Source organism: Pteronotus mesoamericanus, unplaced genomic scaffold, assembly GCF_021234165.1.
Source record: "Pteronotus mesoamericanus isolate MK-2021 breed Mesoamerican mustached bat unplaced genomic scaffold, CSHL_Meso_final contig_27, whole genome shotgun sequence".
NCBI classification, from domain to species: Eukaryota; Metazoa; Chordata; class Mammalia; order Chiroptera; family Mormoopidae; genus Pteronotus; species Pteronotus mesoamericanus.
This window is the reverse complement of record NW_026555115.1, coordinates 3,303,845-3,322,464: the sequence shown is the minus strand read 5'-3', so window position 1 is coordinate 3,322,464 and position 18,620 is coordinate 3,303,845. Positions and strand designations below refer to the sequence as shown.

Sequence of the window (18,620 nt, the reverse complement as noted above, 5' to 3'; positions counted from 1 at the left end):
GAGACTATACAACTATTGAACTGATAAGAACAGATGCTACATTTGCTCTTAGCCAAAAATCTGAGAAATATACAACTATTGAACAATGTGGATATATTTCACAAAATTATGTTGAATAAAAGAAGACACATAAAATAATACATACTCTATGAGTCTATCTTTCTATGTATGTATATGTTTATCTATCTAAAATACATAAAGAGACAAAACTAATCTAAGCTGCTAAAAGCTTGCACAGTGGCAGCCCTTGTGGTGGGTAGTGACTGGAAAGAACAGTGATGTTTTATTTCTTCCTCTGGGTGATGGTTATAGGGATCTGTTCAGTTTTTAAATATTCATAAGGCTATCTTGGTAATATGTGCATATGTATGCATGTTAACACTTCAACCATAAATTTAAGTATGAATAGCATATAAACTCATATATTTTCCTGCAAATTCCATGCACTACTCACTAAGTCACTTATAATTATAACATGACAGATTAAGCATCTATCTTAAAGGGAAAATGAGACCAGACCGCTGTTCAAGTCCAGAAAGGAACAATTGGACACTAAATCCGGGATCAAATTATTTTCAAATTATTTTGAAACACTAGAGAAAAAAAATTAGTGTATCATTTTCCTTACATGGTATTTTTTCTAAATCATTGTCATGTACATAGTTAATTCATTTCTGGCTACTTAGGTCTTTTGCCAGGTGGTCTTAATTCTGCTATCCTGGGACCATACATTAAGAACTGCTGTTTCAGAAAAAATCTTCTACACTGTCATATAGGTAAGTTTGGGAATCTCCTTTGTATTTCCACACACACACACACAAAAAGACTAATATCAACTACTATAAAGAGAAATTGTAAAGAATAAGGGGGTACAAGTAAAGAAAGCCTTTGTCACAAACTATGTGTGTAACAGAAGGGTCAGGGCAAATCACCAAGAGAAGGCAGGGGGTGGGAAGAAAATTCCAATATAGGATTAAAGATTAAAAGTGGCTTGCCCTCCCTGTGAAGGAAGGGGCTGCCAGAGAAGGGGGACTGCCCAAGGCAGACATGCAGCTAGTGGCAGATTGACCCTGAGAGTACAGCTGTGGGTACTTCCCAGCCTCAGGAAGCTGTCCTGCACCCCACTCAAGGTGCCTGTTTCCAGGAATGCCAGAATGGTGGAAGGAAACAGGTTTGGGGAGGAAAGGAACCCCAGACAGTGAGAGCCAACCTTGCATGTCTGCTGGGCGTTGAGCACTGTGCCACATGGGTGCTCCACCACTTGGGGTGGATCAACATGAATACTTGTCATGGGGCATGAGGCGCATGAGCGTTCCACCCTGTGAGACAAGTCACATGGGTGTTCTGCCACTTTGGCTCCAGGCAACTTGATGGGCTATGTACCACATGGGCACCACACTAGTCAGGTTCTCTGTACAAGTGGGTTTTGATAGGGACAGCTCTGGTTCTGAGGGCTACAAATTAGGGTCCAAGTTCTCAACTGGAGTTCAATGGTGATCATTTGAGCTCAGGAAGCCATGAACCTGTGTCCTATGGGTACACCCCAGTAGCCACAAACAGGGCAATGGGTGAGAACTGTCTGAGCTCAAGGGAACTAGTGAGGAAATGGGTCTGGTAAAGAGACAGACTCTAGGAGGAGTGAGGATCACCAAATCTTTGAGGGGCCACTGTGCAGAGGTCACTGTTTGGTCCTCTGGACCCACACATAGTTCCCCAGGGAAGCTGTGTGGCTAGAATTGGGGTGGACAACACCAGAGTTCTGAAGAGCCAAAACACCAGTTGGCAGGAGACGAGACCCCAAAACCTGCTTGTGAGATGAAGTTGTGAGTTCAAGCATTGCTTGTATGTTCCCAATTAGCCAACACTTTTTGGGTTATAGCATTTAGCCTATATGTCTGGTCCAGTAAGAGTTATCCTGTGTTGGCTCCTGAAGAGAGCCCTCTGGGTAAAATTTTAGGGGACTGGAATAGGTACAGCCACTCTCCAATGTGTAAGGAGAAATCGGCTTTCTATTGCCATTCTGCTTGGCCTCTGTATATTTTGGACCAAAATGTAACACGGTGGTCTATGTATATGGTTCCCTAAATTGCAATGCCATCATGGAGTTGGAACTATATTGCCAATGATTAGGGAAGTGGGATGAGACCCCACATGTCAAGGCATTCAAGTCATTGCACAGTAAGATGTTTATAAGGCCTAGGTTTCAGCAGTTGTGAGATGTCCTTGCAGACCTAGGGATTTTTAGCTACCAGATACTGAGTTTGAGTATGGTCCTTCCTATTGTTAAAAAGAACAAGGATCAAAACTGAGTTATAGCTAAATCTGAAAAAGCATAGAAGGTTGTGAAAGTTTTAAAGTTGGAAGGAAAGGAAACCTCAGCTCTTGGAAACAGTATTCTTAGTTTGCTTTATTCTTTGCCTGGTTGTTTTCTTTTCTTGCTTTCTGATTTTATAGGGATGTGGTTTGAACTTTGCTGTTTTGTATACATGGGAAATCCTCTGTCTCTGTGGTTTGGTCATTGGGAAATAGTAGAGATCTGTGAGATTGGTGGTTGGGAGAATGCCTCTGCCTTGGGACCGAGGAAATGTTGTTTGGTGGCAGTACAGTCCACCTAGGGGCAAGAGAGCCTGTCTCTGCCACAAGACTGGCTTGTGGGAGATCAGGTCTCTGCTAGACCAGTGGATGCACTGTAGGCGAGAGAATGTCTCTCCCACTGGGGCTTAAGGCCAGTTGGGATCTGGGAAGGGTTGTTTGTGTGACCAGTTGGTAGGACTGGTCGGTGGGAGACAATATTCTAAGGCTAGTTCTATTCCCCTCACCTTTTGGAACTCTGTCTTTGCTTTAGATTTTGCTTTGTTTCTGTTCTGGAAGGTAATGGCGGTTTCTGGGAGTTTGTTAAAACTTCATCCTGAGTGGGAAAGTAAGTAATGAAAGATATAAGGCATGGAGATGTAATTTTGGTGGATAATGGATGGACAAAGATTTTTCTTTTGCTTTGTATTTTTCTCCCTGACCTGATCCCCCATGAATTTGGCATTCTTAATGAGTGAGTGATGGCATAAAGTTTCTCTGCATAAAACCATTAAAACAAATTTCCACTTGTGGTTTTGTTAACCAAGATGTTGACTGGAATGTCATACCCGAAGGAACCATACCTGGGCTCTGGTGGTTACCAGAAGGCCTTGAGAAACTGAAATTGAATTTCAAAGCTAATGAAAGCCCACTGGATAAGTGGCCTGGTACCTTGTTTAGGCTTGTGGTTTATAGCATGGCTGTCTTTCTAGGGAAGGGACGTGGGCTGGTTTCCAGAAAGATGGCAAGGAGGAACCTTAAGACACAATGGGAACCTCAAGGACTTGAAGAATGTAGGTACTCCAGGAAAAGCTTAATGGGAGTTGTGGGGCTTGGATTCTGTGGCCTGAAGGACAGAATAAAAGTCAATCTAAAAGTTCCTTGTGTGAGTTCCAGCAAAAAAGATTTTAAAAGCCAATGTGATTAGTTGTTGCTTTTGTTGTCTTTATGCAAATAAATGGGCAAAAATGAAAACTGGACTTAATGTAGTACCTTTTGAGGACAAAGAGGGTGATCTTAAGGAGAAAAATCAGGCACCAAGGAAAATCACAATGCTCAGTGGTGGACATTAGGCTCTAATGCAGCTAACTGTCTTCAAAGTTTTGTTTTTACTTGGACTTTGAACTGAGTGTGATATCATCAGAGATGTTAGGCAGGAAGAATATGTCAGATTGTCACTTTTTAATGTCATTCCAGCAAAGGTCTTCCAACTGGATTGTCTTCTCAAAAGACAATCTCGTGCACTTATAGACTGATTTGTAATTTGTTGTGTGAATTATCCTGTGTGTTCTCCCTTCTGTTTTCACAGAATATATATCTATGTTCTCATTTACCTGGGCAGTTGTTTACACAGAATAGGCCTCACTTTAGAGGTCTATCTGCATCACTTTCTCCTAAGGCTCAATGGTTTTTTTGGAGTAAGTGATTGAGTTGGTGAAGTATAGGGCAGTCTGTTGGCTTAGAATAAAGCTGTTTTCTTTTTATGTCCTAAGGGTTTTGACAGAAAGGGCCCAAAAGTGTTAAAAGGAGGACTCTCAGAGTATCTCCTTCAGCCCAAGTTAAGTATAGCAGATGAAAGGGCTTTGGAGAGGTGTGACAGACTTTGCCCACCTTCCTCCAAGGATGCCACTCCTTTCCTAATGTTGGGCATTGTAGAATCGGGCCCTATCTTTGTCATTTAGTGTTTAAGGTTTGATTGTGCCTTCTAACCCTCTCGTCAAATTTGTCATCTCCAGAGTGTGACAAGGATGTCAACTTGTCCAGCAATGTCATCCTTTAGAGGTTGAACATGCCACTTTCCAGGGACAGCCAACTGACCTGGCTTCTGCGAGATCCTTCCCCTTGTGTGAAGGCCATCCTGCATTCTAGAACTGCCCCCCTCCTTTTTAGGGCTCTCTGGACCTAGGGGATAGGTAGGACTATGCCCATGGCCAGCAGGAAGTAGTTCCAAGAGACCGAAACTATTACCCATTGCCTTTGTAAGACTGCAAAGTCCAGAGAGTGTTAAAGGGGTCATGCCCAATCACCAAGAGAAGTCAGGGGATGAGGAAAAAAAATTTAAAAGAAGGATTGAAGATTAATAGTGGCTTGCCCTCCCTACAAAGGGAGGGGCCTCTGGAGGAGGGAGGTTGCCCAAGGCAGGCAAATAGCTTGTGACTCAGCAGAAGGGAGCTTGTACAGAACATGTTTGTTCAAGACTTCTGCCCTCTTACACAACCTGGTGGCCATAACGGGGGCAAAGGCAAACATGGCCAACAATGGACCTCATTGGTTGGAAAGCTGGACACGCTCACTGGCATCCAGCACATGTGGGGGTTTGGGAAAAGACTTTTAAACCAAAGGTGAGCTGAAGCCTCTCCCTTGCTTTGCCCCTCATGGGCAGGAACAGTAGATGCCAGGACCACTCTCAGCTTAGGTTCAGCATGGTTGGAAGCCAGGTCTCAGAGGCAGCATCCTGCACTGGGATGTGTGCCTCCTTAAGCACCAGCCCTTGGGATGCTATGACCCAGTGCAGCATGGCACATGGGTCCTGGACTGCTTCCACTCTCTTGTCCTGAGGGCAGCACATGGAGGCATGAGCTGGAAAGTTTCTCACAAATGCAGCTTCCCTTACATGACCATCTGGAGTATTAGGCAGCACACCACAGACACTGAGAAAGAGCGAGCTGCTGTGAGGTGATGGTGGCTCTGGCATCCGAGACAGAGAGCCTAGAACTGCAGAGATGGAGACTTGCTTGATTAAGAATCTTGGGCTACAGACAACCAGTAATGGGGAACTTCTGGACATGGATTTGGACTTTAATCTCCCTGGGGACGGCTGGTTTCCTGTGCTTTGCAGGAGAGGTTGGCTCAGAACAGGAAGGCTCCCAGCCACCTCAAATTGGGAACCCTGTTAATAAAAAAGTATTTCCTTCCCACAAATCTTTGTGTTATCCATACACATGGTGACAAGAGGCCAGTTTCCATGCTTCATGGTTAAAGGAGCAGTATGAAAAAGTTGGTATTTTTATTTCTGTTTCTAGGCTTTCCATATTTGAGTCTGAAACATCATCAATAGGTAGAATTAACTAGTTCACTTAAATTAAGTGTTTGTCAACCCTTGTTGCACATTACAATCCCATGGGGAGTTTTAAAATTCCCATATTTGGGCTATATCCCAGACCAATTAAATCAGGATTTCTTCAGGGTGGGAACTAAGCATTAATACTTTTTATTTTTTAATTTTTATTGAATTTTTGCCTTTTTCCATTACCATTTATCTCCCTTGTACTCCCTTTCCCCCACAATCCCCACACTGTTGTCCATGCCAATTAGTCCTTTTCCCTTTTTGCTTAATTCTTTTACTCCCAACACCACCCGCCAAAAAATGTCAGCCTGTTTTCAATCTATAAGCCTGTCTGTATTTTGCTTGTTAGTTCAGTTTGTTCATTAGATTCCACATATAAGTGAAATCATATGGTATTTTTCTTTCTCTGACCGGCTTATTTCACTTAGCATAATTCTCCAGGTCCATCCATACTGTCACAAAGGGTAAACTTTTCTTCTTTTTTACCACCAAGTAGTATTCCATTGTGTAAATGTTTCATAGTGGTTTCATCCATTCATCTACTGATGGATACTTGGGCTGCTTCCATATCTTGGCAACTGTAAGTAATGCTGCAATGAGGATAGGGTATTTATTTTTTTTTACATTAGTTTTTGAGGTTTCTTTAGCTGTATTCCCAGAAGTGGAATTGCTGGCAAAGCTCTCCAGCTGATTCTCATGTGTAGCCAAGATTGAGAATCAATGCTTTAGTTCTACAAAGCATTTGTTTACTATGCCCCACTTACTATGGAAAATTCTATGAATTAATATGAATGAAGCAAAGTTCTTAAATTTAAGGGTCTTATACCAGTTTAATCAAGGGGATGTACTGATAAATGTATATGTGCAATAAAATGACAGAAATATTAAGATGTAAATATGAACCAGATGCCAGGAAGCACAGAGAAGGGCCAGTTAATTTGACTGGGCACTTAAGAAAAGTTTCTAGAGGTTCTGGTTTATTAATTCAAATATTAAGGTATTTTGGTGGGGGTTTTTTTTAGCAACACTGTGACAGGCATTGTGTTCAACATAATAATAATGTGATAAGTTTTACAAAGGGGATGGGGAATACCATGAGACTTAGGACAGGGGATTTGACAGTCAGAGGAGTCTGGAACAGCTCTGACGTTTGAGAAAAAGTATGATTAACTTGGCATGTAAAGAATAAGAACAAGTTATCAATATGAACGATAAAAAGATGGGTCAAGAGTGAGCTCCAGGCAGAGCAGTGAAAGGCCCATGATGGGAGGAAACACCATGTTTCAAGGAACTGTAGGAAATACCAAAATGGCTGAAAGCAACCGGGGAGTTGTGAGGTGAGGCTGGAAGAACAAGCAGGGCCTTATAGGTTGTCTTACAACCTTTGGTTTTTATCTCAAAAAGCCCTGGGAATGTTTAAACAGAGAATGGCAATCAGAATTTTTTAAAAATAAAGTTCAGTTTAGCTGATTAAAAGGCATAAAAATGATTGAAGCAAAATCTGCAAGTGAGCCACTATATTCTCTCAAACAAGAGATAATGTAAGCATGTTATCCCTCCATACCCAGAATTCTGTTTTTTAAATAATTGAAATATACTTGACATATAACATTGTGTAAACTTAAAGTGCACAACTTGTTAATGTGATACATTTATATATTGTAATATGGTTACCATTGTAAAAATAATTAACACCTCTACCATGTTACATAAGTATCCTTTCTTTTAAATAACTGGAATAATTAAGTTTTAGCCTCTTAGCAAGTTTCCTAAGTATAATTTAATGTTGTTATCTAAATTCACTGTATTATACATATCTCTAGGGCTTATCTACTACTTGTTATAGGTTTGAACTTTGAGAAAACATCTGTCCTTTCCCACCACCAGCCAAAAACCTGGTAACCACCATTTAATTCTCTGTTTTTACAAGATTGGCTTTTTAAAATACACATATAGGTGACATCATATAGTACTTGTATTTCTCTCTGGGACCCTTCATTCATCCTTCCTCCATCCTTTAGACAAGAGTGCAGATGTGAGAATCTAGGCAGGAAAACTCCCGCTGAGTTATTGAAGATTAATCAGTGTTCACACCGAATGCCACAAGTCAGAGAGAAAAGCGGTGGGTCTCTCTCCTTGATCAGATAATATACTGTTAATTTAAAAAATATTCCTCTCAAATATTTGTTATGTCCTAAAAAAAAATGTTGGATAAACTCAACAATATGGATACATGAAGTAGAACTTATTTTTTCAAAATATTTATTTGACCTTTAAGCATAAAAATTAAATATCTAGAGAAAGAGGGAAATGTTAAAGATTATCTGATTTCTTACTCCTTTCTCTAGTATTTCATGGGCATCTTTCTCAAGGTTTCTGTCTGCTTTGTTTTTGAGTCTGTTTTTGTGTAAGAAGTCACCAGATGAAATGCCTACAAAGGTCAAACAAGTAATTCAAAGGTGAGAAGGAGCCTGGGCATAAGAGAACTATTGGAGATACTCCCTCCCACCACTAAGGCGCTTCAGGAGAGGCAGCCAGGTTTAAGCACTATGGACACCAGCAGACCATCTGCAAATTGGAATCCAGCCTTTATTGGAGTTTTTCTAGTTCAGCTCATTTGCCTTATAATGAAGATAAAGACAAATCATTGTGCACAGCCAATTTGCTAGGGTGTAGCTATTCTTTCCTCCTTGAAAGACCTTTGTCTAATACCTAAATCTGTCTGATCCTGCATTTTCCAGCTTTTCAAGGAGACTGGCTTTTCTTCTTGCTGAATTCAGGATAATAGCATCTACCTAAAACAATGTTTAATATATGAAAACTCCTCTTTCCCTACTTTTCTGTTCTGTATAAGGGAGGATAAAAGGAATAAAACAAACTAAGGTAATTTTAGAGGATGTGTTTGGGTGGTTGGATTTTGTTTAATATTTTTTTCCATCTTTGTTAATGGACATTATGCACATGTGCATGCAGACACACACACCCACACCATCTCACACATAGTAGGCATGACACGTAGTTACTCTAAAATCACCAATAATCTCAAATTGCTCTCTCAGTATAAGCTATATAGAATACAAAGAGATTCAAGGTCTTCTATAATTTGGGCTTAACAAGATCTACGTATTTGTTTCTTTCCTCTTCTAATTGTCAACATGTGGGCAAGTTTGAATCGACTGCTATCCTCGAAAGACTGAATGCTGCTTTCATGAAATCCCCTGCTCTTTGCCCATCTGGAATGTTTTTCATTCATCTTTATGTATTGGATCTTCAAAGTCCAGTGTATGCTTCCTTCTTCAACATGATTATCTTATTGTATATGATACGTTTGGTAATATTACTTCCACTGAATTGTATGTTTCTTAGGAGATGATTTAGTCAGCACGCACCATGGACATACACACAAACTTGCATAATGTCTATTCCAGTAGATTATACTTGGCAGATGATGAATAAATAAAATGAGTAATAAATAAAGTAAAATGAGATTGTGATATTTAGTTTGATCATTTTTATTAAAATAATCTAGGACCAATGTATCATAAACTATTTTTCCTGAAGTTGAATGAGAGAGAGAGAATATTAAAATTTTCTTAATATGTTAATGGTGCTAATTTACATTTTTGGTATTAAGTATATTCTCAAATAATCTTGACATATTTAGCTCAAATGTGCAAAGTTAACCTAATTTTATAGGTTATATTCCAGAGTAGCCCTCCATTATACATTCCTTACAGCAATGTATGAGTGATCCAGTTTTCCTGTATCCTTGCCATCATTTGGTGTAATCATTTTTTTTCCACCTTAGACATTCTTATATAAATGCAGTGACATTCCTTGTTTTAAATTTCATTTATTTAATGGCTAATGATGTTAACCATATTTTTGTGTTTTTATTTGCCATCTGTATGTCCTCTTCAGTGACATGTCCTATGTCTGCCCATTTTCTGATTTTTATGGGTTTTTTTGTAACTCTTAAATTTGAGTATTGATATATTCTAGATATTAGTTTTTTGTTGAATTCCTGAATTGCAAATATTCTCTCCCATTCTATATTTTAATTTTCATAACAGGGTCTTTCACAGAATAATACATTTTCCTTGTATATACTATAAATTTGATATAGTGCAGGGACTATTTTCATAGCCATAGATCCCAAAGATTTTTTCTTTGTTTTCTAAAAATTATATAGATTTGCATTTCTACATTTAAATCCATAATTCATTTTGAGTTGTTTTATACTGTAAGACTTAGTTCAATGTATTTTTGTTTTGCCTGGAAGTCCAATTTGCCCCAGAACCATTTATTGAAAAAGACTATCTTCCCTTCATTAACACTTTTGGCACTTGTCAAAAGTCAGTTAGGCATATCTGCATGGGACTAGTTCTGGGTTCATTATTCTGTACTATTGATTTATATGTCTATCCCTCTGTCAGTTCAACTTAGCCTTAATTGCTGCAGCCACCAAGACTTGATTTTTAAAGGTTTATTACCAGTTTAATATAGCACTCATTTTAAGTTAAAATTGTTTTGATAAATAATATTATTTTTAAAATTCAGGGATATTGTAACATTTTTGTTTACAAAAGTCAAATATTTTACTTACTATTACATGTGGTTTTTAAAATGTCATTAGAGATAGCATAGCAAAAATTGACCTAAAAGGCCAAGGTATGTTATAGAAAAAAAAAAGATGTCTTTCATTGAAATCTCCCTGACATTTTTCAGTGAAATTAATTATTTTAAGTAGAGAACATAAACAACTCATCTAAAAACATAGCACATGTGTATTCCAAATGACTAAAGCCATTAAACAGAAGGTCCTTCGAACTGTGAAATTTCATGTGTTCAAAACCTTTCAATGCATTATATGAGGCTTTCTGCCTTAAGTCTATAAATTTTTATTGTCCATCCTTAAGCACATAAAACTTTCCTGAATGATTTCAATCATTTTCAACAGAAACTAATCTGCTGATTTGGCTTTTCTGCATTTACTTTGCTTTTTAACAGTGTGAGTTATATCTAAGCACTAAATACTCAACAACTATACATACTGCTCTAACTGTGCTGTAGAGCTACATGGAATAATGAAATCCTATTACAATAAGAAAGTTTTATTTGTTCAGAATTAATTTCTTGACTTGTCCCACTTTCAGAATTTTCTATAACCATGAGGCTTATGCTTAAATACCACCAAAGAACCCATTCACTATAACCTAAAGAAATGTCTCTTCCAACTATCCACACTGCAATTCAGAGCTTAGCCATTAAGAAAATCTATATTCGCATATAGAATAAGGCTATCCTGAAAATGTCAGAATCCCCCATTTGTCAGATTGCTAACCTGAAATAGTCCCCTCTGAAAGAGATGGACTTGGACCAGCACCAGCACCTGGCAGATCGCTTCATGTATTTGCTAGCCAGTTATGGAAGAAAGTGCATTGCCTACAAACCTCTCTTGTGCAATACTGGCCATCAGTGAACCCTGAAACTATTAGATAATGTCAAGTTTTCTCTAGGTGAGTAGGTAGCCAAGGAAAACTATGAACTGTCACATGAATTTAACACAAATAAAAGCTTACAAAGAAGATAACGTCTTTACCTGTTTGACATCATATGCCAGAAGAACATATTTCAAATCTGGTGAAACTGAATGTCTTGATGCTTTGAAGGTTACCTAAAAACAAAACAAAACAATTATCTTTAAAATTCTGATAACAGAGAGAGTAATGTGCATTTGGATAGACAGATATAGATAGATATACATAAATATAGATGATATAGATATAGATGGATAGATATATAAAATCTCAATTCTCATAACACTGTTACATAGGCACTTTCATTCCTGTATTAAATATGCACATGCATCTATGTATGTGTTATTATAGAGACAGATATAAAAACTTAGGTTATATTAGGCATTTCCCTAAGAAAAAAATTTGCTACCTTATCTTTTCTACATGTTATCACCTTAAAACTATGTTAATATTTTCATTATAAGAAATAAAAGCAAAAACTCATTGAACTTCCTAAGTAACCAAAATGTTTTTATATTTGCATGTTTATCAAAATGAAAAGAATTAGACATTCTGTGGTGTCATGATTTTATGGCTGTAATTTTACAGGTTGTCTATTTGTATTTGGAGAAGACACCTATATTAAAGACAGGATCTCTTTAAAGTAAACTCTGAGAGTGAAATAGCTAAAGCACAAATAATTGTTATATACATAAAACTATATATATGTAAAACAACACAGTACCTGATGAATTTTGACCCTGTAATTTTACCATTGAATAGACCTGATATTGGAAAAATAACTCAAAATAAAATGGAGAAATATGTTGAAAGTGGAAAAATAATTTTATTTGCAATAAAGATTATATTTAACTTCCTATCTAAATAGAAGGCAATCAAATTGAGTTGATTCATCAAAAGCCCACAAAATACAAAGATAATAAAGTATATATGAATTTTGGGCAATCTTCTTCATATATTTTTACAGTGATATCCATCTATAATAATTTTATATACCTTACATCAAGTTAGTTTTCACAATATTATTCTCCTTGAAAAATAGAAATAGGTGAAGTCAAGGTCTCCTTACTTAGAAATCCCCAAAACACAATGGAGAAGGTAAGAAATTCTGACTAATATATATTTGGCAAAGTTTGTGTGGAATAATGGAAAATATATTAGGCCTCTCCACCCCACCCCAGGTTCTGGGCAAAGAGCCCCCAAAACCTTTGGAATCTCCTGAACAATAGAAGTGCCTTTTGTTACTAATAACTAATCCCCTTTGAACATTCTAGGTTTATGCTAATGAATGACTTTAGGTACAGGGTGTGGGGAGAGGGCTAGATAGCTTCTGGATGGGGGCTGGCCACCAGAGACTCCAAGTTCCTGATTAAAGAATTAAAACTTTCAACCCTATCTGGAGGTCAGGGTGGAAGGTCTGGAGATGAAGTTCACTTGGCCAAATATTTAACCAATCATGCCTGGATAATGAAACTGGATTAAAAAAACTCTGTATGATAAGATTTGAAGAATGCCTTGTTACTAAGCATATCAACGTAGGAGGAGGATGGTACACCCTAACTCCACAGAGGCAGAGACTGGGGTCCCTTCTGAATTCACTCTATTTACCTCTTCATCTGGCTCTTCATTTGTATCTTTTTTAAACCAATAATCATAGATACAACTGACCCTTGAACAACACTGTTCAAACTGTGTCAGTCCACTTATATGTGGATTTTTTTAAGTAAATACAGTCTACCCTTTACATCCATGGGTCAAACATCTGCAGATTTAACCACTCAGGATGGAAAAAAGTATTTTTGCTATCACAACTGCAGTTTCTGACCTGCAGATTCCCAGCTAGGGATCAAAATTTTGTTTTTGATCCCCAAGATGGTTGAGTCCACTAATGTGAAGGACTTACTGTAGGGCCAGAAGTTATACAAGAATTTCCCACTGTGTAGGGGTTGGCACCTGTAACTCACCATGTTTTTCAGGGATCAACTATATAGCTCTTTCTGTGAGTTATTCTGGTGAATAATTAAACTTGAAAGAGGATCATGGGAACTGTCAAATTTGTAGCCATGTTCTGAAGAAATGCAGGTCGACTAAGAACTAGAGACTTGAAGATGATACCTGAAGTGGGGACAATAATTGCATCCTTAATCTGCGTGGTCTGTACTAAGTCTGGGTACTGAATTGAACTGAATTGAGTTGAAGGTCTACCAGATAGGGGTCAGAGAATTGTGGTTATAATAACATAGTTTAATCTATGAGACAGATTTTCAAGAGAGTAGAGTGGCCTGGGAGAAAATACTATTATATGGCATTGCTAAAATTTAGACATTTTGCCTATATACAGACTGGGACAAAAGTAGGTTTATAGTTGTGAGTACACAAAACACAGCTTATTCTCATATTATTTATTCTTTATTGTATTATTTTCCATATGAATAACTCTAAGCCTACTTTTGCCCCACCCTGTACATCCAACTTGTACAGGCCATATGCAAGATACCTTTTTTCCTTTCTTTTTTAAAAATTATTTTTTTAATTTTTAAGTCATGTTTATTCTATTACAGTTGTTTCAGTTTTTCCCCCTTGACCCCCCTTCACCCATCCCACCCCAGCCCCGCTCCCACAGTCAATTCCCACACTGTTGTCCATGTCCATGGGTCATTCATACATGTTCTCTGTCTAGTCCCTTCCCCTTCTTTCCATCATTGTCCTCCTTCCCCATCCCTTCTGGTTACTTTCAGTCTGCTCCATGTTTCCATGCCTGTGTTTTATTTTGTTCGTTAGTTTATTTATTTTTTAATAGAGTCCACTTATAGGTGAGATCATATGGTATTTGTCTTTCACCGACTGGCTTATTTCACCTAGCTTAATATTCTCCAGTTCCATCCATATTGTTGTAAAAGGTAGAAGTTTCTTTCTTTCTTTCTTTCTTTCTTTCTTTCTTTCTTTCTTTCTTTCTTTCTTTCTTTCTTTCTTTTCTTTCCTTCCTTCCTTCCCTCCTTCCTTCCTTCCTTTTCTTTCTCTATTTCCTTTTATGCAGATTGATTTTATTTATTTTTTAAATGTCAAAATTAATTATAAAATATTTAAAAATTTAAAACCATTATAAAGTCTCAGCAATTAAACCAACATGACACCATCACAGAAATAATCAAGGAGATCGATGAAATATAATGAGCATTCTAGAGACAAATGTATATATCTGTCTAACAATGTAATATAGGATTAAGTCGATATTTCAGATCAATGGGTAAAATAAGGCTTATTCAACAAATAAGGTGCATGGACCACTATTACTTGAAATAAAACAAATATAGAGCCCTATTTCACACATTATACAGGAAATATTCAGGTGAGTTTAAAATCAATATGTAGAATCTAAGGAGTTTTAGGAGAAAATATTATTATTTTTCTTACCCTGAAGTAAAAATATTCAAACCCTGAAGCTATAAAGTAAAATACTGACAATCTGACTATATTAAACATTTAAGACTGTACAGTAATATACATATAAAAAAAGACAAAGGACAAGTAATAAAATAGGAAAGTATTTGTGCAAGATACTTTTTAGAAGAAGGTCGGAATAATCATATATATTTTTAATTTTTTCAAAAATCAATTTCAATGACAATAAAAATGGCAAAAACAAAAATGGAACTACCATTGATCTATCATCTATCATGAGCTCTATAAATTGCTTAGATTTTTGTAGTTCTTAATTATCCTCAATCCTCATGGCAACACTGCGAGGTAGGTATCTTCATTTTTCTCATTAATTTATGATATATTGAAACTTGATAGACATTAGCCTGCGGGGAATTTAGGCTAACACTGAGGACTCAAGGCCCTCTTCAGCATTACCGTAGTAGTAAGGGGAGGATCATTGTTATTTTAAATCAGCTAAGAGGACAATGCCATCATTCTGTTCCATGGGGTTTAGAAAACCCTAATGCCACAGTTCTTAAACTTTTCTGAAGATCACAGAACAACACACAGGACAAAAGAATACAAGAGTAATTCCTTTCATAAATCCTGCATTATCTCACCAGCAGGAGTTTCTTTTTCTCTAACCTCTGCCCCCACCCCGCAAGAACTTCCCGGTCTGAAGTCTGAATTATTTAAAGAAAACCTCACCTCCCTAGTCTCCCTCCACTCTCATGTGATGTTCTTCACACAAATTAACTTCACGCGTTCACAGGTGCATCTGTGCCTCCAGTAACAGTGTTTTAGTATCTTTTACAGTTCCTACAATTATCCCGTCTGGCACTTTATTAATTATCACTATACTGCTTCTAGCTTATGCAGGGCTCACATACTGGGAAACTTTCCAAATGCCTTTCTAGGGGCCAAGCTGCTGAACTGTCTCTGAATTTAGAGAGTTTTATGCAAGTCACTGGTGCTACAAAGAGACATGCTGATGATAACATGTATAAGAATACATTCTTGCAGCTTAGTCAAGGAACATTGGAAGTCTCAGGCAAATCCCTCCTAGTGTAAGCCATTAATGTTATCATCTGCTTCATCTGGAAATTAATTCCTCTTAACAGCCACAGGAAACCCCTGGGTCTACACTGACCCTAATTACAGACATAAATATGGTTTGGTTCAGTTTCAATTTTATATGGTTTCAAATTAGGGTTTTGCAAACTTCATTGTAGCCAATAATGCTATTAAGTTACCTACATATTTAATCACTTCATTATTATTGAAATAAATGAATGTAGAAATATTTTTTATGTGTGTTTATTGGTGTTATTTAGTAATGGTGCCTACCAGTGTATTTTTGACACTGAACATGGTACAAAGCACATTAGAATGCATGGACTGTGCCATCTAGGGATTTTAATTAAAGCCAAATAAGGTAAGGATAAACAGAGAAAAATAAATACGCAAGTGGTTAACTAAACCAATTAAACAAGGAAGACAGGCATTCGATCAAGGTGAGAAACTAATGTATGCTTTCAATAAGCTTAGGAAGATTTTGTAGTACCTCTTCTGTGTACATCATTCTGTTTGGCTAAAGCTCATTTATTGAACATTCACAATATGACAAGCACCATTGTAGATACGGATAGTGCTACAAAGTTAAGAAACAACATCCACTAGAATCTTCTTTATCCCATATTGGGCAAGATAAGGCAACTACTATATTTCCAGATAGTTCACAGTAGAGCAGGGGCCCAAAACCCAAATGCCTCAGTGGACTGGGTATGTACTGGAATAATTAAGTTGTCCAGGTTAACTGAGGACAAACAAAGTAGTAAGGCTGCCTAAAAGATGCAGGGATCCCTCAGCTCCTAGTAGTCACTGTTTTACAGGAAAAGTACATGTCGAATTTTTATTTTCCAAGTTTTTCAAGATAACCTAGACAACATTTTAATTTAGAATCTCATGATTTGTAAATTATAGCCCAATACTTTTAAATTTATATATGGCGGCTAGATTCTGCCTAGAGGCTACCAGTTGCTAATTTCTGGTAAAGTAATAACTATCATAAACAATGGAGGGGAAAGAAGATGATACTGGATTTAAAGAATGAAATGCTATATTATTCATATATTTGGTGGCAATGTATATGAAAACTTCATGACCCAGTGTTTTGCAGTTAAATAAAATTATAGACAACATTAAGAGAATAAATTTCACAAAATGTATAAACAGCTTTAAAAGATTCCTGGAGAGGTGGGGTACAGGCCCAGGGATTACATGCATTATTACCTTCATGAATATAGCAGAGCTGACCACTGTTTTCATGAAATTTAATGCCAAGAGAACAACAAAATCAGATTTGAGTTTACAACAATTACACTGGTAGATAAGTGGAAAATGAGTTGAATCTGTTGACACCTTGAGGTCATGAGATATGGTAAGAGGCTCTCCTGACAATCCAGGTAACCAATGTCAAGATATTGAGGAAGAAGCAAGGACACAGAGGATACATGCAAGAGACAAAGGGACTTAATGACTAGATTTGAAGACTGAGAAAGATATGTACAAAACCATTTCTGGGTTTTTCAAATGTTTATCACTAGACAGATGTTGCTAAGAAAAGCTAAGCTGGGAAAAAGAAAAAAGAAATTCTAAGGAAAATTTTAAACATGCACATTTTAGATGTATTATGGTTATAGTCCCTTAATGACATCCAATAGGGATGCATACAATTTTTGTATAAAAACCTGTGGTTTAAGGGAGATATATGGGAGCATCATCATTAATTAGTCATGTAGAGTATTAGATGAAAGTTTATGTCCAATGCAAATCCATCCTCATCAGATAAGAGGGGCAAAACCTCTCAACACACTAGGTATGGATCAGTAACAATGTAGTTATTATGAGTATTGTTAACTATTACTTTTATTCTTTAAATGAGTGTTTTATTTCTCATGTACTTTTGTTCAACCTGCTCAACTGTTGCAATACTTTCACCTCTCCCTGTTCCTTATTCAAATTGTATTTCTCTAAAATATCACTGTGATTCTCCTTCCCCTGTCCCTTTCAGCTCAAGTGATTCATGGGACCTCATCTGTATAAAATTATATGCACAGTTCACGTTATCATTGATCACTGTTTCATGATTCCTCTTCTATGTTGTTTGGAACTGCAATTTACATTTTTCATTGCCACAGTGATGTCCCTAATAAGAGGCTCCATTGTAATGATTCACTCATCAGTAACATTATAATTAGGAAAAGAAATAAGATAATGATGGTGGTCCAAGATATCAGACATTGAAAATCATAGCAAGAAATCATTAAACATAAACTTAAATGTCAGAAGTGCTAAAAAATGTAAAATATTCATTTGTATGACTTAAAGCTGAGAAGGGACTTGAGTAAAGGAGAATAAGAGATGCAGCTAAAACTAATACAATTTGATAAGAAGGATTTGGGTGCCTTAAGACTGAGAAATGACAGAAGCATAGGAACTGTGCAGTTCAGATGAGTATTGTTCTAAATCCTGTAACAAGCTGGTGGTAAAAAAAAGGAAAAAAAGGTATAAGCATATCTATTTACCCCTTCCAAAAAATACTAGCCCAGAAAATTGAGCTGGACAATCCTGTAAGCTTTACAGTGTAAGTGAACACATTTTCGACAGAGAATGGTGAAAACAAGGTAGGTCTCAGCGGACCCTATGGTCTTTTCTTCCTGTTGCCTCCACTTCCACCCTTCCAAACTCCCTACACAAACATACACTCCCCTTTATGTTTAATTTATTTGAGCTATAACTTACCTCATTACCCAATTTCATTGTTAATTTATTAACACCTGACAAAATGTTTAGAAAAGGCATCTCTTATTCTAGAAAGGTAAGTATTAATTTTTCAAATGTGTTATATACAGTTCAAGCATTTATGTCATAGTATATCAAGTGATATACTATGAATATGTTCCTTTTACAGTGAAGTCTATAAATGATCATGAAATAAGCATGAGGAAGGGTTCTAG

The 18,620-nt window shown here is 37.0% G+C and overlaps 1 protein-coding gene across 1 annotated transcript in view; it reads right to left on the bottom strand.

Annotated features, from left to right (window-relative positions):
- Positions 1-18,620, bottom strand: part of DPP10 (dipeptidyl peptidase like 10) — a 715,542-nt gene that overhangs the window by 341,886 nt on the left and 355,036 nt on the right. Inside the window, exon 5 of the mRNA XM_054574986.1 lies at positions 11,241-11,315. Coding sequence (XP_054430961.1) covers positions 11,241-11,315 — 75 coding nt within the window. The remainder of the gene's footprint in view (positions 1-11,240; positions 11,316-18,620) is intronic.